The 24,331-nt window shown below is 41.3% G+C and overlaps 1 protein-coding gene across 1 annotated transcript in view; it reads left to right on the top strand.

The window, feature by feature from the left end:
• Positions 1-23,562, top strand: part of ARMC9 (armadillo repeat containing 9) — a 56,974-nt gene extending 33,412 nt beyond the window's left edge. Inside the window, exons 19-26 of the mRNA XM_041405686.1 lie at positions 279-369; positions 1,760-1,818; positions 5,976-6,080; positions 7,183-7,298; positions 12,094-12,218; positions 15,586-15,715; positions 19,069-19,238; positions 22,520-23,562. Coding sequence (XP_041261620.1) covers positions 279-369; positions 1,760-1,818; positions 5,976-6,080; positions 7,183-7,298; positions 12,094-12,218; positions 15,586-15,715; positions 19,069-19,238; positions 22,520-22,542 — 819 coding nt within the window. The 3' untranslated portion in view covers positions 22,543-23,562. The remainder of the gene's footprint in view (positions 1-278; positions 370-1,759; positions 1,819-5,975; positions 6,081-7,182; positions 7,299-12,093; positions 12,219-15,585; positions 15,716-19,068; positions 19,239-22,519) is intronic.
• Positions 23,563-24,331: the final 769 nt, after the last annotated feature.

Here is a 24,331-nt window from a genome sequence, read left to right as displayed (position 1 = left end):
CTGATGACTACTGTGTACTGAATTCAGAAGGCAAAAGCAACAGATCTATTGTAAAAATTTGTTGTTCATCATGGACATGTCTCTGTTTAAGCCTTGAAGCAATCTAGAGAGCGTATTTCTTTTGTCTGTGTAACACTTGGAGCTGGACACTGTGGTTTGCTTCACACTGCCTCTGTTTTCCCTGACCAAAAAAAAAAAAAAAGATATTTTAGCTAAGAGATCTGTGTCACTGTGGTGACATGAAACACTGATCTACCAATGTTTTCTGCTACATCCAGGGAATGGAAGAAATTCTGCGCTGCTTTATCAAGGAAAGAAATGAAGAGATGGTTCGACAGATGGAATTTGTTATCAAGCAACTCAATTCAGGTCAGAACACAGGCAGCTATCACAGTTTTAAATCTTTCACAAAAGCCATAAAAAAGCTCATGGTTTTACTGGGCATTGGAACCATCAAAGAATGACAATGGTGTGATGGTCTGAGAGAGGGTGAATAATGAATGTCAGGATTTGAAAGTAACGTATTTTAAAATTTCCTTTATGTTGTAGTAATAAAGAAGAAATAAAAGGCTCAGTAAGACACAATTCCAAAGTTTTGGGATCATAAATAAAATTACCTTGCCTGTTATCTTTCATGCCAGTGGTCTGATGGTAATGAGAGACTGCTGCCAACTGGAAAAATGCAGTAGAAATTTATAAAATAGGATTTAGGGACTAGGTCTGTTTGTGCTCATCTGTTGCTCTGTTGAGGTGTAGCTTTATGTGAAATGGCTCATCCTGAATTGGGAGCAGAGACCATCCTTCTTGGAGAGGATGTTTATGGGTCATCAGAGTTGTAGATGCCATTAATGTAGACTGAGAAGGTGGAATATTTATTCAATTATCTGTTGCCTGTGACTGAAAGGAAGACTGAAGAAAGAGAAAGCAAATAAAGAAAAGGAGATTAGTTCTGGTTGCATCTTTCTGTACAATAAGCATAGAAAAAGTTGAACTGCTCTGTTTGGCTTTTGGAAAGAGAACACAACCTATCTTTTTTTTCTTTTCTTTTTTCTTTTTTTTTCTTTTCTTTTTTTTTTTTGTTCTTTTACAAGCTAGAACTTTTACAAGTTCTAGCTTGTAAAAGAACAAATAAAGAATTTAAGCACTGTATTGTCACTATACAATATTTGTTCATCAAGGTTATAGAACCACTCCTTTTCTACCTGAAAATGGCATTTTTAAGAGCTTTTATCAGAGTCATTGATGAGTACAAGTTGTGTTTTATGATTTCCAGTATAAGCCTGGCCACTCTTTTCCTGAGAAAATAATTTTGTCCAAAACTTACAGTAAGTATTCTGCATGAGTATTAACTTTTTATATACAAAACCAGTTTAATATTAAAGTATTTGTAGGGAGAAATAGAGTTTCTTAATAAAAAAAAATTGAAAAATAGACAAACTTGCAAGTGCACACACTTTCATACAAGTCTTGTCTGTAAATACAGGGAGATGTCACCATGGACATGAGAAAGTAACTTTTATGAGAAAGTAACTATTCCAGAGTGTTTCTATTTCTGCCATTTTCCAAAATATTAATTGATTTCAGTGTTTTAGTAGAATGCTTATTAGGATCAAATTATTCCAATAGTTGTCCTGAAAAGGACATGTCTATATGTGAAGCTGGTTAAATCTTGCTCCTGTAAAACTGAGGTAATAATGAGATCCTGTTAAGTTGTACATGTGTAACTTAACTAACACCATTTTGTTTTGCTTCTTTCTAGAAGAGCCATTCAATGATAGTATTGTGTCTGATGATGATGAGGAAGAGGAGTATGAGGAAGTAAGTAAAGGCTTTCTGGCACCTTTTAGAAAAATCCTTAACCTTCTAGAAAGAAAATATTTGTGTCAATAAACCAGATGTTAGTTTTCTAGTTTTGCTTTTGGTTTTCACATTTACTTAATTACTCTTGCACTAACAAGAAAATTGGATCTGTTTCCATACCTTTTCTTCATTTGAATTCCTACTCTTTTATTTTAGCAACTCACCACCTCTGTGATAATTAAAGGATTGTAGCTTGACATGAGTGAAGAGAACAGGTTGTCACTTTTTCTTAAGGTATCATTATCTATTCAGGGTGTGACTTTATTTGCTGTTTAAAAACTTTGAAATATATTTAGTAAATTGCTGGAATGTAAGAAAGAGAAACAGTTATTACAAATAAGGAATAAGTCCCATGAGAAAATAAAATAAGCATGAGAAACTACTATGTCATAGTAAATATAAGCTGATTAGCTTTGTATTTCCTTTTCTGCTAATAAATGCATTCTGCACCAGTATTTTAACATCTTTTGAGAAGCTGTCTTCATAGAGCCATGGGTGTAGACAACACAACATACTGGATCACCTAAATTAACAACCAAAGCAAGATGTAAATCATGTGAGGGAAATGTTATACCCAGTCTTCACTGGTGGTGTTGCCATTTCTGCATTGCCCTAAGTGCACAGCAGAGGCTTGAAAATACAGTGTCAGCAGTTATGTGGGAGTTTTATCTTGAGGAAATCTACCCCACTGCATTTTTATTGAGAAGCCTTGCTTGTGAAATTTAAAACAGCTATAGAAGATGTCCTGGAAACAGTATTTGTGCATACTTAGGTGTATGTATGTGTGCAAATACATCATAGCACGTGTTTGGCCCTGAAGAAGTCAGTGACATGGAGAGTGAGTGAACTGCAAAATGTTCTTGTATTAGAAGTGTTACTGCAGAACAGATTCACTGCATACCATGCTTTTAGACTAAAAACAAGTTTTTGGTCCTGAACCAACAAAGAATAAGACAGGTAAAACTTAGTTGTGTCCACATTTTAGTAGCTCATTGCACATTAATGGGAATGACAGTGACTAGGGAAAACCAAGTCTAAAATTTTTCCTATTACTGCAGCATGACAGAATGCATTTTCTAGTGCACATTGACCTTTTACTGTTTTGAGAGCACATAAAAAATGCAAATATCCTGACTGCAACAGGTGTGGTGTGCTCTCAGCTGCTGTGGGCTGCAGCATCATGCAGGATCCAGCCTTTGCCTGGCAGTGTCCAGGGAAGCCTTGCACTGGTTGCATTATTTAGCCACTTTTTGTTTTGTTTTGTGTATACCTTTTGTGCTATGGCACAATAGGTGGTGAGCTAGTAATCCCTTTGCCTAAAGTTAGAGCTATGTGGAAATTCTCAGTTTAGAGCTAGAAAATAAGTTTGATGTAACAATCAACTCTCCTCTTTTTATTCTAAGGGGAGAGTTCGCAGGGAGTTGTAAGGGAATCCAGTAAACTTTTTTTTGTCTTGTAGGATTAGATTATTGTAATTGTTTCACCTCCTGCCATCCTGAAGTCTGTTTTTTATAATCTTTCCACTCCTCCAATGAAAATCAAGGCTTTTGGTGCAAGATGGGCTTCATGGAGATTAATCATTAAAAGTTCCCTTTGCTTAAAATGCTGCTTAACACCTTTTAACTGATGCTTCAAGGCTTTGAGTGTCGCGGGTGTGTGGTGAGAATCCAAGGTCATTATACCTTTGCTTGAACTTCAGTATTTTAAAGGATACTGTGTTTTGTTGTGAAAACACATGGATAAGGAGCTCCTTCCTGAAAGGTGTGACATTGAATTGCATGATAATGTTCAACATGTCCATCACTTTACCTGTTCCTGGGAAAGAAAGGAAGGTGAATTCTCCTGTTCTACCCCCTAGATGAGTTGCTGCTGCTTACAATCCCAGCAAAGGCTCTAGGTCAAATCCTTTTGAAATGTATTTTTGCCACTGGACCATCATGTGATAAAATGGACTTCTGGCATTTCTTATTATTTGACTCAAAAAATAACAGTAGGCTTTTGTGTCCAATTCCAGTTTTTCATTTGCTTTGCCATTTTATTAAAAAGAAAAGCCAAATTGTAACATTAATTGAAACACATTCTGAATCCTTATTACTGGTGGGAACTGTAATTCTGTTCTGCTACAAGGACATCTGGTTTCTTAGTCCCTCAGTTTAGAAAATATAGTTTACAAATCTCATGGCAGTAATGCATAATGCCATTACTTTGTTAAATAAACAAAGATTTGTTGACTCACTACCTCAATCCTTGGAACTCTTTTGTATTTTGGAATTGCAGTGAGTTATTGTTCTCAATGGTGTTCTGTGATAACATCTGATGTTGTGATCTGGCAACAGAAAGTTTTGGAAAATCTTATCAAAAGTCTTGCTTTTATGTAACTTTTAAACTACTACAGACTGAATACATTTCAGGATATGTCCATATATTGCCAATTTTGCCAATTTAGTGACATGCTTTCAGACTGCTTACTGATGTTGTTCAATACCTTTATTTATACCTTTACAACTTAAGAAACAACAAAAAGACTCTCATGCAGCCTTAATTTGCAGCTTTTGCTCCAGCTTTAATTGTTTACAAGAGCATGCAAATGTTCCCTGTGCTGTTACTATTACCTTTCATAGGGGTTTTTTGCTTTTATCTGTGTTTAATTTAGAGTTGATGAATTCTCTCCTGGCTTTGAGCAGATCTTGTGGTAATGACTACTTTCTCCTAAACACTGTGGCCAAGATGCAGTTGAGCCTGTTAGAGGAAAATTCTGGGATTTCAGAAATTTAAGGTTCGGTACTGTGTAATGCTGGAGTATATAACCATATAAAAAATGTCTGGGTGTGTGCTGTTATTCAGAAATAAATTGGCTTTTGTGTTTGTCTGGTAAGCTTTAAATTAACTAGTGTTGAGCTTAGGATACACTGGCTCCTGGAGTACATACCCAGCCTTGAGATGTCAGCCTTCTGGGGTTGACACCCACGGTCACAGCGTGTATTTCCTGGTGCTCAATATTCTCTTGACTGGTCTGTTAAATACTAACTTAATTCATCTTCAATATTTGACCTTTGCTTTTGTTTTTTTATTTGACTTGGACCATCTTGAAAAGCTGCTTGTTAAAGAGAATATGTGATATTGTAGCTCTGACTCCCAAGTCTGGTTACAAGCTGGAGCTGTGTGAGGTGACTGTACAGTGACGGTTTATCAGACACCCTCTGATCCGCTGTCACTCAGCACCTGGCAATGAAATCAGAGAGCTGCCGTGTGAAAATCCACTTCAGCCACAGAGTACATCAAAAGAAAGGGCTTAATCACAGGGCTTCCAGCCATTGCATTAACGGGCTTGGCTTCCAACATCTGCTGCAGCCTGTGAGCAGTGGGGAACAGGGCACCAATTGTGTTATTTCCGCAGTGGAGTGATGGCACCTGGGCAAAGTCCTTATTTTGTACAAGGAGGCAGAGGGGGGACACTTTCAGCCTCGGTTACCTGGCAGGTTAAATAATGTCAGGGAGTACGACTGGCTGCATTAACAAACCTTGTAAAAAAAAATCCCCCCAACCTATTTATAGAGCTTATCTTTGCAACTTCCACCCCCAGTAAAAATACACTATATTGTGGACTTTGAAGTGTGGTTTCTTGGTGGAGGTGGGGGGTGGGTGATTGTTTTTTGCTTGATACAGATGATTGTTGCCTAGTCTACAAGTGTTTATCCTTTTGCCATCATCTGTGTTATGTTTCACACATACCCAGCTTTCCAGGTAATTAGGAGCTGATTGTGACTATTTAAAACTGAGTCTAAATCTCACAAAAGCAAAACTGCTTTTCATTTTCGTTTTGCTCTGGAGTTCATCAGAGTCCAGTGGACATTGTTTTTAATGGAGTTTATGCCAGACTCTCTACATAACTATGCAATAGTTTTAGAATGATTCCTTTACTTTTTCTCTTTTACTGTTTTTGACTGTCATTTTCATTTACTGTCACAACAGGTTTCAAAAGCAAAGAACATTTTCTTCATCTGGATTGGGTCTGTCTTAGGACCAGCTTTTTGTTTTGTTGGTTTTTTTGTTTTTTTTTTTAATTACCAGCTTTAAAGCTTCCTTGCACACCTGAGTTTCTTGTTGCCTTGCAGGAGGACAATGACATCCTGGAGCCTGATCTGGACAAAGATGAGGTTTTGCTGCCTCAGCTGGGGGAGCTTTCAGGAGAGAAGCTGCTAACAACTGAGTACTTGGGAGTGAGTACCACTCCTTAGAATCTTAAAATAAATTAATTTTCTGGGTTAAGTGTTTCATTTCAGTAGTTTCACCACTTTATTCAATTTGCTGCTTGAAGAGGCAGGTGCTATCTGCAGAGCAGTCTGGATCTTTCACAGTGTGTGTATGAGCTGCTGCTCAGGAGAAGCAGAACCAGTGTGAGAAAGGAGCTACCCTTTCACAGAGGGTGGTCAGGCTGTGGCTTAATAATAAGCTACAGGCAGCCTTAGGGTTCTAGTGCTACACCAGTGACTCTGAGCACACAAAGCAAAGTACTGAGCAGGTTAATAACTGGAACATTCTGCTGGTCTGAAATTATTTTAGAAAAAAAAAGTTGAAAAGTCAACTGCTCCTGCAGGCGTTGTGCCGGATCAAGTATTGTCTGCCTTACTTCAAGCAGCAAAAAGCTATTAAGTAAAAAAGCATAAAGTTTGTATGAATGCCATTTAGTCTGCTGTGACTAATTTGAGATATTCAAAGGGCTGGAGCCCCTCTCCTGTGAAAACAGGCTTAGAGAGTGGCATTATTCAGCCTGGACAAGAGAAGGCTCGAGGGAGACCTTATTGTGGGCTTTCAGTCCTAATAGGGTCTACAAGAAAGCTGGAGAGGAGCTTTTTCACAAGATCATGTAGTGATAGGACAAGGGAGAATGGCTTCAAACTGAAAGAGAGTAGGTTAGATTAGATACAAGGAAAAAATTTCTCCCTGTGAGGATGGTGAGGCTCTGGCACTGGTTGCCCAGAGAAGCTGTGGCAGCCCCATCCCTGGAAGTGTTTGTGGCCAGGTTGGATAAGGCTTGAGCAATCTGAAAGGTGTCCCATGGCAGGGAGGATGGAACTGGATGGTCTTTGTGAACCTTTCCAACCCAATCCAATCCTTCTGGATTTGAGAGTGCAGAATCTTGATGATGGAAAAGTGACCTGAGAGGAGATGTCGTGAAAGAGCCTTCAGTGATTCCAGGCAGTTTTACCCAGTGACACCATTTAATTTCTCCTTCAGTGTTTCTATAGAATTTTCTCTATGGCTTCAAATAACTGTTTTTCCACTGCATTATTTTTTTTTTCTTCATTTTCTGTGTATCAGATAATGACTCACACTCCAAAAACTAAGAAGAAGCAATTTGCTAGTGTCCAACAGAGTATAGATAAGCCTCTCCAGAGACCTGTGACACCAGGTTATCACAGAACTGCATATCTAACGTAAGTCCAAACAAATGAGACCAAGTTGGATTTTTTAAGCTCTTTTAAAAAGCATAACAAAGAAAAGAAGCCCATAACAATGCCTAATAGCTAAACCTTCTCTATCTAAAAGTGCATTGCCATTGTCATTCATTGTGGATAATTTAAAAAAAAAGAGCAGAACATTGCAGGCAGAGAAAAGTCCACTGCCTATGGTCACATTCTGAAAATATATAGTTGAATATATATACTGATCAGGTTGATTTAAATTTGCATTATATCCCACATGTTCTTGCATCTTCTTGTGAAATATTCCATTGGAAAGTTGCACCAAACATCTACAATGCCTGGGATCTTCCACTTCACAAGGAAGAAAGTGTATTTGCTCTGGGGAGGTTTGTTAGAGGACAGATGAAAAAGAAAATGGATAGGATAAAAATCTTGTTATGTTGTGTTTCCCTGCTTTGGAAGAAGTACATTTTCCATCAGAAGTATGTATGGCACTTTACCCTTGGTGTGATTTGGGTCAGAGTAGAAGGCTTACTATAAATGGAATAAAGGAGTCCTGCCATGTAGAGCTTCTTGAATAGTCTCTGCCTTCTGTTAGAACAAGTATATCTTAATTTCTGAGATGAGATTTGTCCTGTTCACTGTCCTGACTGAGGAAGTAAAATACCAATGAGACCCCAAATTTAAATGATTTTTTAAATTTCAGTTGCATAATTGTGGATTTGATCAAGTCTAGATAGCTGTGATGTTTATTTTGATGATTTAATGTTTTCACTTCTGTGGCTACTTAATCTGAGACCCTACAAGACTAACAAAGTATGATGAGAGTACTCATGACTCCCAGGATTGGTATGGGTGTGTTAAAATGAGTGGGTAACCTGAAACATGACAATGTAATGAAATTACAGGTGGTTCTTCGAACACATCAGTCCTGAGGATTGTCCATGTTGTCCCTCTGCTACTCTTTGCTTTTCTGTTCATATTTTCTATTTCTTAAAGTACTTTCCCTACTCATTTTAGTGTGGAAAGTGGGTACAGAAGACAGTGAGGACTGATGAAGTTGCACAGGTGCAGGTGACTCTGTGTGAAGTCTGTTGTTTTGGACAAGGAGTGGTCACAGCTTTATCTTGCCTCCCACTGTCTCATGTTGGAATTAGCATTCCTACAAGCAGGTGGCCTGACTGGGAGCCCTCCTGAGTTATCCAAATATACCTTTTTGGCAGGGGTACCATTCTTATGGGATTATATGTATTAGGTTACCAGGGCCTTGGAACAGACAAGAGTAACATACCAGATCTGGGCACGGACAAAACCCCAGAAGACATTTATTTTTTAAAAAAGCAAGGTGAAGGAAACACTTCCAAAGCAGAAGAATTTTTGGCTATCCCATGGCAGAATTTGCCTTAAAATCTTAATTTTTCTTCTGAATACAGGCCTGGACAAAATGGCATTTGTTTGAACATGGCCCTACTTTGTCTGCCTGGTTAATCTATGCCTAAATATACATATACTGGTTATCTATGCCTAAATGTACATTGCCACTTTACTGTGGAGTCAGTGTTAGAGTTCAAGGTCCCACTTGCCCTGCACAGTATTTTACCCATGGTGGGCTTGGAGACCTGGACTGATTCTGTGGAATTGGCTGTTAGGGCAGTGTCACAGTCCAGTTTTTAAAGTTACTCGAAATTCCTCTGCCCAAATTAATATGCTAACAAGACCATTTGCCAAAGTCAATATTGTGCATTTTATTTGAATAAATATGAGAGAGGGAGAAGAAGGAAGAGAAAGAAACAGAAAAGAGGTGGGGGTACAGAGAGTGACAGAGACAGATGAAAGAAAGTCTCACCACTCTGTGGATCCCAAGGATGTTCCGTTGATCCTCTCCAGCTCTGGTCTTCTTGGTGGTGAGGGTGCCCCAAAAAGCGCAGAATGCAGTGGATGAGGACATGCTCAGGCCAGGTGGGAATGCCCAGGTGCCTCCCCTGGGGGGGCAGTTTGGCACAGTCTCTTGCAGCAGGCTCTGCGGCTGCTGCATCACTGCCTCACGTGCAGTCCTGAGGTGCAAGGCCTTAGGAATGAGTCTGAGGAATGCTTTGGGGGTCTTTGATGGATTATGACACTCTCTCAGCTTCCTCCCACATCAGTATCCCATGGATGTGACCTGTGGGGTTGGGGGTTGCACAGCTGGGCCAGTTTGTGTAAGGGAGGATGGGTGTTCAGTGCCTCTGACCAGAGGCTACACCCAAAACCGCCTCCCCTCCTCTTTTCAGGGGGAGTCTGTGTAAACCTGGCCTCTCTGGGCTGTGGTCTCCCTCACCCCAAACCCAGCCAGGGATGATTCTCTCTGCATTTGGCATTCTTGTGGATGCATTCCTTTCTCTCTTGTTTGCTTCTCCCTAGACCTGAGATGATTGAACATAAAATGTCCCCTTTATCTTATCTAGGTGGCTTAACTTGCAATTCAAAGTTCCAGCCAGGCATCTTCAAGGAGGGGTGCTTCGTGTTTGTAACTTCTTTATTCTGTTTTTGCTATAATGGGCAAAGCTCCTTCCTAGCAATGTTTAAGGCCTGAACCATTTCAGTCCCTGTCAGGCAGTCTTACAGCCTATTTAGAAAGTATATTTTCAGGAATAAATCATCATTATCACTAAGTGTCTAAGCATGACATTCTTGCTTTATAAGTGGAGAGAAAACCAAGCTTGTGAAAATGAAATTACTTTCCTCTGGGAAGTCAAAAAAATGGTGTCAAACCCATGGGAGTGGATTTTATTTCCCGGTGTCGTACTGCACTGCAATTTTTGCATCAGAAATAATCTCTGGAAGTGATTGCTGCCTCTCTTTAGCACCATCTACCCAGGCAGGGTGTTTACTTAAGTGTCCCAGGATCCTGGAATGACGTGACTCTTGTATTTGGCACAACTTGAATCTTCTCAGTTGTGCAGCTTGTGCCTCTGCAAGACGGCTTCAGGTCACTGCTGGATACAAATTAAAAACACATTTCTGTCACGCTGGTTCTGGTAGCTCTTGGTCAGAGAGAAGTGTTAGTTTGATGGTGTGAAGCAGCCTTCACAGACTGCCTTGCTATGCAAACTACAGAGGAGAAATGTAAACAGCAGAAATCTAGCACTGTGAAAATTAATTTCCCTCCTGCTCTGCCCAAATGGTAGAAATACTGTGAGTGTTTGATGCTCCCATGTTTTAAGCAGGAAACAAGCAGTACCACCCTGAATGAGAAGTTTGTCCTTTGTACCTAACTAATTTGTGTGCAGGAAACTGCAGTGAATAGATGAAGACATTCTCAGACTACATTTTGCAGCAGAAAAGGACAAGCTTTCATGCTTTTATGCTGTTCTAATTTCAGTACAAATTCATTTACTAAAATAAGGAAATACTCGCTTGGAAATTATTGCAGGAGGAAAACAATAAAAACTTAGCTGCCTTAATTTGCAAGCAATATCTGAACTGGATGTATTTTGTAGTTTAAATAAATTTAGTGGCTTGTATCATGTGAAATCTCATGAAAAATGTTAGACACTTCTGCCCTGGGTACAGTTTGCCTACTGGATACAATCCAGGACAGTTCATCTGAATTATCTGAAGTCTTGTGTTCAACAGAGTGGTTAAACTACATTAAAAATTTCTGTAAATGCTTCCATTCAAAATTGAAGTGAATATAACTTGTTTGAAGTTCTTCATGTGAGACTCAATGTAATATATTCCATTTAAAAACATCATGAAAGAGGAAGCAGTTGAGGAGATACTATAACGTGCCTCTTTGAGTTGTTGGTTCATACCTCCAAAAGGGAGGGGGGTGAAGATCTTTAGTGCTGAATAGAAGTATTCACACAGAAAATTAATGCAGAATAGCCACTGCACATGAAGCAGCCATTTCATGCTAATTTTTCTATGACTTCCCAGTGCAGACAAGGCTCTAGTTACTTCAGATGAATTGTCATGGGATCCCTGTATGGACAAGCTCTTGCTGTATGGAGCTGAGGGAGTCAGGAAATACTGGAAAGCTGCCTTCTTTTTCTTTTTTTCATTTTTCCCTCCTTCTCTAAAGATTCACTGGCTGAGATCACTCAAAGGGGCCTGAACTACTTAATATTCTGCTAGCTATTTCCTTAGAAACTGATTTAGCTGTGAAATCATTAACTGCCTCCTTGGACTGCATCCTTTTTACTAGAAATGTAGTTTAGTTACCTTTACCTGATATTGGGCAGGGAAACTTTTCATGTCTGCCAACTTCTTTTCACACACCTTTCACACCCTCTCACTTGTGCTGTGTTTTATGGCTTACTAGTAAGCAATTGTGTCCCTGTTCTGTCCTTCAGCTGCTTCAGTTTCCCATTGATCCCCTTCATTGTGAAATGAAGAGTTCTATTTGTTATCTACTTTAGGTCTGTTGCATATTGCTTTTTAAAATGAAATCCTTGTAATGTTCAGAAGCAAATCTTAAATCCTTGAAAAAGCTAAGTATTGAAGACCTCTCAGGCCCGTTTCAATCTTTAAGTGTCATGGTGGTATTTTTGAGTCTTCAGACTGCAGGGGGTTTTGGTTTTCTTTCCTCGTCTCTTTTATTGCAGTAGGAAAAAACGTCAATTTCAAATATGTTTAATGTCAGCTGGTTTGGGGGAGCTACAGTCAAGCAGTTCAATTGCATCCTTAGTACTGGTTCTAAATATGAAATATAAAATAATTTCAATGTGTACTATGTCATTACAGGCAATTAGAAGAAATTCGAATTTACTCTGATTAAACTTTTTATACTGTAAGCATTCACCCTGCATTCTCCTTTCTCCTCCAGGCCAGAAAACAGTACCAGTTCCTGTCACGATAGGGATGAGAAGCTGCAGTCTCCAGCGAGCGGTCCTTCCTCCGCCTGTGGTGGGAGACAGTCCAGCATTTCTGACTTCTGCATTTCCCCCTCATGTAAGGATGGCCTGTGGGTGCTCTTCTTAACTGCTGACATCTTCCTTGACTGGGGCAGGGTTAGGGGGCCTGGACTGTGTGTTGTAGACTGGGGATTCTTTTAGTGTAGTGTGGGAACAGAACTGTGTTTATAGAGCCTGGGTCAGTCTGCAGGACCTTGGGGCACGCAGCACGCTTCAGCTCCAGCTGAATGAAAGGCCACAGAAGGTAACGTGTGCCCAGCAGACACCAATGGTCTCACTTGCCTCGCTCCATCTTGATTCCTGTGGGAGTGCCAAGCATCAAACCCTGGGCTTCCAGTGTGTGAAGGATACTCTGCAATGCCCCCTGCCCAGGGAAGGAGCTGCAGGCAGAGACAGTGCACTTCCCAACAGCCAAAGCCCCTGGCTTGATCAAATATCCCTTGTTTGGAGCTAAATGAATCACTGTCTGCTGGCACCTGCAGGCTCTGTTGGCTGTATCTCAGTGTTAGAGCTGAAGGCAGCTGCAGTTATCTGCTGAGATTTGCAACTGCATTCAGACCATCCAGGGCTGTGGAGGATGGGCAGCCTGGTGCTGTGTGGCTGCATTGTGGGTGATGCTGCTAAAGATTCTGTCCTTGCAGCTTCAGCTGAAATTAATGCAAACTCAGCTGGGCCTGAGAGCTCAGAAACATGTGATGGAATTTAAAAGGTTATAACCTTCTGAAATACTCAGTTGCTGAACTTCTGATGTCCATGAGATCCTGGAACTTTCGATGTTGGAGTTTCAACCTTCCTGCAGGGATTAATTAACATTTGCAATTACAGATCTAAGGCAAAATGTTCAGCAGTTATAGATAAAGGATCTTGCAGCATATCCGGGACAGAATTATTAATAAGTTCAGGCAAAGTGTGCTTTTTCTTTTCTGAAAAATATGCTTTGAAGCAGTAAAGGGATAGCATACTTTTTACTTTCTCTTCTATTTTTTTAAATTTCCTAAAGGAAATGAAAAGGATTCTGAGAAAAGTAACCGAGGTCTTGCAGACAGGAATTCACTTGCGTAATGCCTAGAGCTGATAAGTGTAGCATGCAGACAGGAGCAGGAGAAGCAGGGGTGCAGGGCAGGAGCAGGAGAAGCTCCTGCCCACGATGGGCACTTGGGTTCTTGCTGTTGTGTAGCAATGGGAGCTGCTGCTCTCCACTTCTCCACTGTGCACCTTGAGTACAGCTCAGGGAGTTTGGCTGACCAAGGGCAGCAACTCACACCAGCAAAGGTTGTAAACCAAGTAAAAGCATCCTGACTTGGCAGTTTCCCTGCAGAGAAAGAAAAAAAAAGAATGGATTTTTACATACCTGTGCTTCGTAAAGAAAATTAAGCCAAGTAGTTATCAAGGATGTTCCTATTTGGTGTTTTAAAGTGTAACTGGGTGCAATTCCTAAGGCATTTTGCAGCCATCCAGAGCCCAAGTGAACAGATTTTGATGTCTTTCCAGTGAGATGCGTGCACTCAGCTCTGTCACTTTTGCTGTGCTGCTGATGCTGTGTGATTGTTTTGTAGAGATTGTGAAGACATTTAAACAGTCAGCCTGAGTCAGTCAGCAAAGTAAACGTTGTTAGTTTTTGATGAATATTGATTTAAAACCTTCATGCTGAAGATACTTCTGCCAGCTTAAAGGCTTCATTTTGTTAGAACTTTGCTTGTAGCCTCTGTTTAAAACATTCTGTTAGCTGCTTTCAGTCAAAATTATATGCAGGTGGCTACTAATAACACTACTAGATTGTATTCTTTTTCTATAGAAAAACCTTTGAGATCAGAGTATACAACATATTGCTAGTTTATATGCATTATACATGTAAAAAGACAAATAATTTTTGTGTCTGACAGAGGAAATTTTTCCAGGCATTAATCCAGGCTATGAAATAGTGTTGAGCTACTTGAAAGATGGCCTGAGGTTTGTTTTGGTTTTTGCAAGTAGCAGTGACATATGTGCTTGTCTTTCTTGTCTTTTGGAATTTAGAAATGAGGTGGAAGAGAAGAGAAAAGAGAGACTGCACTGCTGGACCTCCTGGTTGTTATGTCAGTGACAGGACTTTATTCTGCAGGATTAGAATTGAGCTGGGTCTTTGAACATCTCCACTTTTCCAAAAGTCAATGGGGATTGTAATATTTAAATTTAAAAGGCTTTAATTTAAGACAATGGAAAATAACCCTTTCTCTTCTGTTGCCTTCTAAGATGCAGCAGGGAACAGAAATGTGTAAAAATAATGGTACTGCTCCTAGAGGCTTTCATGATGTTCTGCCAGACATCTCTGCTGTGCAATAAATATGCTGTTTATTAACTTCTGATCTTGGTCTGATGGTCATTCTGCAGTACCAAGAGCCTGCTTATTTCAGAATATTTGTTTCCCAGCATCACATGAGTACCTTGGGACTCAGTTTCATGCAGCCAAGTCATGAAATGAATAGTAAGAGACAGAGAGTGAAAAAAACAGAATAAAAGCTTCATGTGAACAATTAGCCTCCTCAAGGGGCTATCTCAAGGAGGCTAAGTTTAGCCTCAAGGAACCTTGATCCTCTTTTGTTTTCCAGAAACGAGTGCAGTTCTTAATGTCCTTCTGGAAATATTTGGTTGTTCTTGAATTGGTCTGATTTTGTCGGAGTCCATCCTCTCCCCCTTTATCCTTTGGTTAAGAATCGATAATTCTTGCTCTCTTTTATTTTTTGTCTCCTGTGGGCAGAAAACTTGTGGACCAAAGATGAACCCTGGTCATCCTCCTACACTTAGTATGCTGAATGCCAGACAGAACATGTGCTGGGCAGCAAAATGCCTGTCTGAGAGCGACCTGATCTGCATTCTTATCAGCATGAGAGCAAACCAGGACAGCAGCCTGTCCTGAGCATGGCAGGATTGGAGCTAGGGATTTTCCCTAAGCTGTCATTGAACTTGCACATCTTGATAGCCTTGTGGTTCTAAGCAAACTGAGTGTCCTTCACTTCCCCATTAGTGTAAGGCAGAAATTGAGTCTGACAGAAGTGTGAAACATTTCTTTTTGTCTGCAGTGGCCCTGTTACGGTGGATATGTGTGGGGGGTTGTGTTCCTGTGGCTGTAATGAGATATTGGACATAGCTGATGTGTGTTAACTGCAGGTCTGCATGCTCCTATCCCATTGCAAGTGCACAGTGTAGCCAGTTTTTTTTTCCAACTGCATAAGGGCTTAAATTATCACACTTGCAGCTGTTTTGCTCAGGTGATGAGCCCTAATACACTCTGCCACACAAACTCAGTAGCCTGCCAAAATCTCAAGGTTTCCTTCATACAGCAGGAGCTGTGACTTGATTGTATTTCTAATAAAACTGTAAGGAGACAACTCCTCACTAAACTGTGGTGTTTTTTTTTAAAGCAGCAGTTGAAATGAAGTCGTCTGAAGTATTTGCATCAGGTCATAGAATGGACCAACACATCCCAGCTGGTGATACCTTATCTTCTCAATCTGCTGACTTCACTGAGAACAAAGGAAATGGTCAATCACACAGGTATGATCTATCCAGAGAATACCTAAAATTGTGAGAGGAGTCTGACAGGATTTACCAGCTAATTCCATGCTGCTGTAAAGACAATCTGTGAAGTTAGTCGTGTGATGCAGTCTGGCCTGAGACAGCTGTGGTGGTGCTTGCCAAACAAAATACCCTTTGCTGTGCCAGAGGCAGCTGTTCAATTTCTAAGCATCTGGTTCAGAATGAGAGAAGTCTCAAGCAAGACATTATTAATGAACTTCACATGTATGCTCAATGCAGCCTTCTGAAAATAAAACTTCCTTATTGCTTCCTTAGATGACTCAACACTAGCCCAGGAAAAAAAAATTTATTAGTAAAGAAATAGGTAGGACTGTGGGAACAGGACAGGAATTAACATGCAGAAGGAAGAAAAATGAAGCATTTAAGTGGGTTAAGAGTGCTTAAACATGCTGAGTTGCTAGCACTGCTGACCAGAGTCCTTCATTTATCCACTAGATGGGTATAGCAAAGGAGGCAAAGTTATGAGATCACCCAGCAATGGGTTTCAACTCTTCCTTGAAATTATTCCTGTAAAATGAAAGGTCTTGCTCTCCTTATCCTGCTTATCCTGTTCACCTTAGGCCCTCTGTGAAGCCTTTGTCATGTGTACAACTGTGATGTTATATCTTGGATGAGAACAAGGAATTAATTAGCAATTGGACTAAAGTCTACCAAAGTTTTCAGGGCCTGCATGTGTCCTTCAGACATTAACAGCTTTTTCCTATAGCTAATTAGATTGGACCAAGTTTTAAACAGTGTAGACAAATTTTGAAAGCAAATATGTTCCAGAACTAAAACACAGAATGGGTGGAAATGTGTTAAAGGAAAGCTTTTACAAGCTCTTTATGCACCTGATTTTTCAGAAGTGCTTGGTTATTTGTGTCAATTACAGCTCTAGCACTTCTGAAAGATTCCTTGTCTAGAACTTTGATTCCTTCATGCCTACAAATGCCAGTGTGTGGGTTTGGGTTTTCTGGGGGGGCTGGTGTGGCTTTGGCTGTTTGGTTGAGTTTTTTTCCCCAGTTGCAGTTCCCATGGTGAGATCTGAGAAATTATACATTGTCAACAAACTGTCACTGGTTTCAGCTGAAGTGATTAGTAGTCATACCTCTGGGCCAGCATTACTGGTTTTATTTCTGCTGTCTGTTGTAACAGTAGCTAAGCACATCATAGACATACAAATAGACCATAGAAATTTATGGCCAAATTATTTGCTTTGTGGTGGAGATAGGGATATTTGTTTTTAGGCTTTGCTTCCAGGAAGCAAGTAAAATTGGCAGCATCTTGTCCCCCTATTATTAAAAAGGTGTGTTCCCAGTAATTTTTAATATTTGTTCACAAACATATGTCTAAATCTCAGGATGGAATTTATAGAGTGAAGGCACAGGTGCAGGATCCTGCAGAGGAAGATCATATCTTTTCACCCTGTGTTTCCTCAGCATGCATGCAGTAATTTGGATTTCCAAACACAGCCTTGAGTTACAGATACAGGAATGCAGCCATTCGCAGTCAAAGAGAGCACAGGGTTTTCTGTGTCAAGGGTCTTTTGTTAATATGTTGGTGTTGCAATACCTAGACCTGCCTTTTCCTTCTTTCACTCCTGGATGCAGGCTATAATTTGTTTGCAAAACAAACAGACTAATAAATCAATTCTTTGCTCATAGTTTTGTCTACTGTAAGACTTGCCTCCTTCCTGGGGGCAAATACCAAGACCTTCCTAGAAGAGGTCTTGAGAAAAGAGAAAAAGAGAGCTGAGCTGGGCTGTGGAATTGGTCACTTCTCTTTCCCCTCTTCCTTAGCAGTATATATTGAGAACTTAACTGCGCAGAGATGAAAGGATGCAAAATCAACTGTAGAGAAGAGTGAGCCCTTAGTAGTGACATTTCTGCTGCAGATGTTTTATTTCCACAGGAACAAATGATTGTTCCAACTGATGCAAGTCAGAGAGAGTTAAATGACAAAAGCAATAGCAATAACAATGACACTGCTATATGAAGATAAAGATGTTTAAATGTCTCTGTGGTCCACGCCTTGAGGTTTTATCTAACCAGTCTTATTTTTGGTGTTGTTTTACCAATCTGTTTCTGCTGCCATCTGCCACCTGCTCCTTTGAAGCTGAGACAAGTATTAACACTTGTAATAGTCGTAGGTAGAGGGCTGCAGGGACGGTTCTTAGCAGAGCAGTTAGCACATCTCTGCCCTTAACAGTTAGCACATACATATGCAAAATACAGACAATAATGCTATTTAAAATACAAAAGGAACACTTGCTCAAATCTCCCTGCAAGGTGAAGCAGGGCTGTGGAAGGGCTAAGCTGTACTGACTCAGCAGCATTCCCAGGGAAGGAGGGGAGATTAAATATCTTGAAAATCCTCCTAATCACTCCTTCTGATGGTCACAAAGGGTTCTTTTGATGGAGCTAATAACGCGGGGACTTTCTATTTCGAATCGCCTGATTTTTAGACGGCACCTTTCGATGTCCTGCCTTTGGCTCTTTTATTTCCCTTTTTAAACAAGATGAAGTTTTCATGCAGCTGTTACTTTAGTTTAACCTTTTCTCCTTTTAAGAGAAAATCGACTCACTAATGCAAACATTAATTTAGATTCAGAATTATTTTAGAGACTTGCTATTTCCTGGTAGACTCCATTTTTTTAACTGGGAAAAACTGTATTTATGCGGGGGGCAAGGAAGGACAGTGTAACCTCACACAGTTATTGACTAAATTTTAAAGAATGGTGTTTTTGCAGCACCTGCTTTATGTTCTCAGTGTGATCAAGGAGCCTGTGTGTTTAGGGAATTTATTTTAGAGATGCCATCACAGCTTTTTGCTCTCTTGACAAAGCCTTCAGGGAGTTCTACAAATCTTATCTCAGACAGGAGCCAGGGAGGCTGCCTGTGTCTGCCAAGATTGACCTGTACCTGGAAGAAATTGTGGTGTCTGTGCCCTAAAAGGGTGTGTTCCTGTGCTATAGCAGACCTGTGTATATTTTACACCCCAGAGCGAGTCACTGGATGTGATAAACACAGCAGAAAACAAGCTGAAGCTCGGTTACTGCTTTGCAGGGAATTGAAGTGCCCCTGTTCAGTCCTGTTGTGCAGAGTGAGGTTTGGGCAGGCCGGACAGGTGAAGAGCCAGGGTGGAGGCTGTGCAGAGAGCCCAGGGCCCAGGCAGCGCCTCTGGTGCCGTGCTCCTTTCCATTTGCAGCCTCCCTGAGGTTTGAGCACCTGCCAGGCTGTCACAGCTCGTACTTCAGGTTTCACTTGGTTGCAGACTGACTATGCATACGTGTTTCTCCATGGATTGCTTACCCTTTCCCTCTCCTCCTCCAGTGACTTTGCCCTAGCCTTCACCAGCAAACCTAAGATCCCTCGCACTCCTGACGGCCAGAGCAGCAGTCCTAGGAAGGGAAAGGTCCCAGCCATTGCCCCCCAGTTCTCTCAGTCTGGACCCCAACAATCAAGCCATCCAAGCCCCTCAGGATCTACAAGGAGTAGACAGAGTAAGTGGAAAATGTCATTGTTCTGTTTGTCATTCCTTGGGTGGGAAAGGAGGGAGCTTTGTAGAAACTCTTCAGGAATGAAGTAGTAGGCTGCAAATGTGCCAGGAGTATATGACATTGTGCTTGTCATCTGCAGGATGTGCAACCATGTAATTATATCCTGCTGAACACTTGCTCCTATTTCCAGGCTGTCTTGTGAGCAGTTAAAAGACATGCTTTTTCCTGTCTCTGGGTGGAGAAAAGTGACCCAAATTCCCAGAAGTTTTTGGGGAAGCTTATGAGTCTCAGATTAGACCTTCTCTAGATGTCATAAAAGTTTTTCCTTTTCTTTAGACACTTGTTCATCCCACTGTGTAGCTTGAAGTCAGATCTTTGAGTGTGTCTACACTGCAGCTGAATGTAGAGCAGATGTCAGGCAGCTCAGGTGGTGGCTCAGGGCAGCTTGGTAAGCAGGGAGCCAAGCACACTGTCTCCTTTCTGCTGGAGACTGGTACTCAAGAGCCACGTGGCCATGCTGTGGCCTGCAGAAGTTTATAAAAAGAATTTAATCTGTGGGTGGTTCAGAAGAAAGGATGGCTTTGACTTGAGGATGGAGGAAAATGATGGGCACTTGCTTTGAGCCAGGCAACACAGGCTCAATACAGAGGAAAAATTGATCTTGGATGCTCACACATCAGTAAACATGTGTGGTGTGTCAGCTGTGGAGTTTTTTGGGGTGGAGGGTGAAGAAAGGTGCATTCTTCAGTAATGAACAAACTTTTTCTCAGGCTTGTGGACAGGAAAAGCTGAATTCAAATACAACTCTGTGTCCATCATCAGTGAAAATGGCAGGAGAATGGCCTCATAACAAGTTGAGTGATGATTATTTGATCACAATGCAACATTAGCTCTATTCTTTAGCTGTAACTGTTACCTTGAAACATTTGACAAAAACATAGTAAGTCAATACCTTCCCAAGAAACTGGAAATGTGTGTATATCATTAGCTACTCATTACAGAGTCAGAAAATGAAATGAAGATAATTTGAATAACCCAGTAAACGAGCTGGAAAGAGCATTCTGAGCCTTCTGTGTTGCTCATTCATTGTTCCACACAGTTGCACATGCAGAGAAGTGGTGTGGTTTCGTTCAGGGAGTACAGGTGAGGCATTGGAAGGGAATGTTCCTGGTGGCAAAAGGAGGTTTTGACCTGGAGGCTCCTTGCTTCAACACTCCTGTGCTGAGGTAATGCAGCTCTTTCAGCTTTACCTTTGCTGCATGTGCCCCGAGGTTTACCTCTGACATGAGTGCTCTCTGTTTCCTGTGACAGCAGCACTGTTCTGCCCTGACTGGAACTGGTGTTAACACCCAAGAGTCTGTCCCTGGTTCCTGTTTCAGTTCATTTCCAAAAGCATTGCCCCATTGAAAAGAAGCCCTAGTGAAGGAAGGAAGAGTACAGAGTGTGTGTGTGTGTGTGCACAAAAAATCTGCCTGTTCTAGTTTCTCCAGGGCAGCTTTACACTCCTGGGGAGAGTGTCCTGGGAAAGATGTGACAGCAGTGTTGCTTTCAGGAGGCTCTGGAGCAAAATCCTTTTCCAGTGGCACAGTGTGAAAAGTATTTTATTTTTAAATTGCTCTAAAGTAGATCACTTGGGGTTCTCTGTGGATTCAGTATATGTGATCTGTTAGTCCAGATACTTGAGCTCTTCCAACTCTATTGTTTTATTTGTTTTACACTATACTTCTTCTCTTTGCTGGGAATGTATGCTGAATGTATAACAGGCATCCCAACTTGCTATGGTCCATTTACCATTTCTCCCAATTTTTTGCTTGGGAATCCAGGTTATCATTTTCTGTCTGTCCACATGTGCCACGAGACAGTGTCAGCAATTAAATGTTAAGCTCTTCTTGCTAAAAATAGCAAATAAATTATTTTGCAAACAACTAATCTTCCACTCACTCTGTGTACATGTATCCAGCCTTCTTGTCTGCTGTCACAGAGCACCAATTAGTTCTTGTCCATCCTGCAGGGACTTTCACACAGGTCTTTATAGGTGGGAAAAGTTACATGAAAGTTGTAAGGACTTTTAAAAGACTAAAAAGGGTTTTAAGCACCTGAAACTTGAGGTTCTCAAGGGTAATTCTCAACTGTTACTTAAAAATGCAGGGAAGAGGTCTGAAGCAAGTGATCCCCTAATATTTCCCTGGTAAAGCTCTGTGCTTACTGCTCCTTTAATTTCCTAGCTGACTCATCTGTAGGTCAAAAATGGTATCAGATGCACAGATACCAGCAATCAGTAGATTCCAGCAGCTGCTGCCTCCCATTTGCCCATTTGCCTGCAGCATAGGTATGTAGGATTTTACATTTCAAGAGACTGTTCCAGTGGAAGACTAATTTTTGGATTTCTTAGTATTTCTGAAGAAATGCAAGTTTTTATAGCTGATGGACATGATGAGAAAAAGATTACTTTCTGATTTTACTTGCTGCATTCACTTATTTTAGAGGCACATTTTTAGTTTGATTTTAGTATTTATTACAGGTGTATTTTCTGGAAGCAAGTTGATTTTATGTAAACCTACCTGAACTAGCTGGACTGCTCCTCTTGGAGCATGGAGTGTGTGGAATGCCTGAGGAATGCAGAGGAAGCCCAGGTACTCAGCGCAGCTACAGGCCTGGGGCCAGATTCCTGCCTGAGATGCAGCCCCTGCTGTTAGCTGAACTCTACAGCAAAAGCAAGCTCCTCCAAATAAAATCAGCCATGCTAGGATCCTCTGTGATTTCCACTTCCAAGCTGGCACAGGGATGACACTGGCAGCATGGCTGGAAAATAGAGCTCCACAGGGAGCACAGGCACCTCCAAATTTAGACCTTTTCAACTGTGCTCCATGTGGACATGGTTGTGTGGTTTAATCCACTCTGATCCTTATTCTCTGTCTGTTCCAGGCAACTCTGCATGGGTGTGCTGAAGCTGTTTGCAGTGTACCAAGTTCTGCCTCAGGCACTTTGCAGCTAGGGCAGGACAAAAATCTCTGCCAGAAGAATGGGGAATGTTTTTTGTCAGGAGTGCAGCTGGGCCCTGGTGATGCCCTTTCAGTTCTTTCAATATCCCCTGAAAAGGGGTTGCCATAAATGCATTTTGCAGTTTTGAGTGGCAGCATCAGGAGTTAAAGTGCCTTTCTGCATGTTTTTTGTGATGTTTGTGTCCCGGTACAAGTTGAACAAGCATTGCCCTCAGGCAGCTTCTGTCTTGTAAACAAATCCTGCTTTCAGCTGACAGACCCTTTCTCGATGTTTTTCTGCAGGCAGCCAGTCCTACAGGAAGTGAGAACAGTTCCTTTCCTCGAGAATCACCTGTCACATTGCTGAAGGACAGAGCCAGCTTCCTGTAATGAGCTTTACTGGTGACCTGCAGAGGAGAGTGAGGTTGTTGACACTGCAGGCCTTGCACAGGGATTGGGGATTATCTGATGGGATGTGTCTGTGGCCTCTAAAACCGGCTAAGACAAGGGCCTTCTTATTAGAGTTCGAGGTCTCAGCAGCAGCCCAGGACTGACATGGGAGATGGATATTTTCTGATAGTTTACTCTAAAGTGACATTGCCACCTTGAGAAGAAACTCTTGCTCTCTGCCTTCTGTGTCGGTGTAAATGACCTTTGGAAACAGAATGTAGGCTCAGCACAGGAGTTTTACCAAGAAACTGTATTTTTTATTTATTGCCTGCTAAAGCAGCCTGCCAATTGCTTTTTTAGAATTCTGCCTGTGTGACTGGGTTGGGAGGTATCTGTGTTCAAAGGATCTGCATGAAGAGGGACACTGTCTGCCACATGTGCAGAGCCTTCCAGCCCAGAGCAGTCCTGTGTGGGGTGAGATCTTCCTGACCCTGAAGAGGAGGTATTTTATCAACTCCTGGTTGACCTGTAGCACATGAAAAACACTGTTACAGTGCCCAAGGCAGCATCCATGCTCCCCTCTGAGGTCTTTATCTGCAGCAATTACTCCTATTACTTCTTTCTGCATTTTTTTGTTAATTCTACTGTTTAACATCTGTGGAATTAAAAATCTTTTTTTTTTTTTTTTTCCGGGAATGAAGAGCTTTGCTTCTTCATTCATAGAAGAAACCATGAGAATGTGAACAGATCAGAAGCAACTTTCTCTTTACATGTAACTGTGCTCTTTGGTGTTTGTTGTTTTTTTTTATGTTCTTCATTTCAGAGCAATGACTCTTTATGTCTTTATGGAATTCGTGCTGGTCTTTGGTGCATGTGAAGTGCTGGCTAGGCAAGAGAGATCAGGAATCCTTCCACTAAATTTAAAGCAGTAGTTAGTTCTGCCAGTGAATTACAAAGCTAGTGCTGTTTGTTGTTCTTTCTCTCACCAGTAACAGTGACCAGGAAACACTGAAGTCTTCACTGGGGGTTGGCTTTTCAGTAACACCCCTTCATGTGACAGCTGCTAGGACACATAAATGCAGTTTACATTGGGATTTGGCTGCTGCTGAGGCAGAGATGTACAAAAAGCTGACAGTGTATTTGCCATAGTCCGACTTCAGAAACAAATGTTTGAATGAGTATGAAAATGGGGAAGGTAAGGCTTTGGTTTTGGAGAGCAAACAGGTGGAACACAGCCTGAAAGGTAAAGCAACTGCTGTAGTGACAGTGCCTTCCCCTAAAGTAAAGAGTTGTAAAGCCATTTCTGTAGAGCCAGAAGAAAGCTTTGTGCTTCTGACAAGATGTAGAATTGGGCCTCTTGCTCTGTGGTGGCAGCTCAAGAGCCAAGGCCCCTGATGTTGTTGCTTCAGACCCACTGAGATCAGTGATGCTGTGTCAAATGTTGGCAGAAAGGGCTCCCACACAAGTTCAGGAAACCCCTTGGGATAGAGTTTAAATGAGAATGGGGGTGTTTTGTAGGAGTCAAGACCTCCTGTAGCTTAAAATCCAGTGAATTAATGTGGAAGTTACCATTTACTACTCAGTAACACGGACCTAACACCAAGCAGGCAGAGTATTGGGTGTTGCTTTAGCTCCCAAACTACCCAGCACATGAAGTGACTACAGACACTTGCTGGCCTCTGTCACACAGATCCCCATGCCAGACAAAGGAGTCACAGAAAATCT

This window comes from Onychostruthus taczanowskii, unplaced genomic scaffold (genome assembly GCF_017590055.1).
Source record: "Onychostruthus taczanowskii isolate IOZ18803 unplaced genomic scaffold, ASM1759005v1 scaffold24, whole genome shotgun sequence".
Taxonomy (NCBI): Eukaryota; Metazoa; Chordata; class Aves; order Passeriformes; family Passeridae; genus Onychostruthus; species Onychostruthus taczanowskii.
This window is presented reverse-complemented; position numbering and strand designations above follow the sequence as displayed.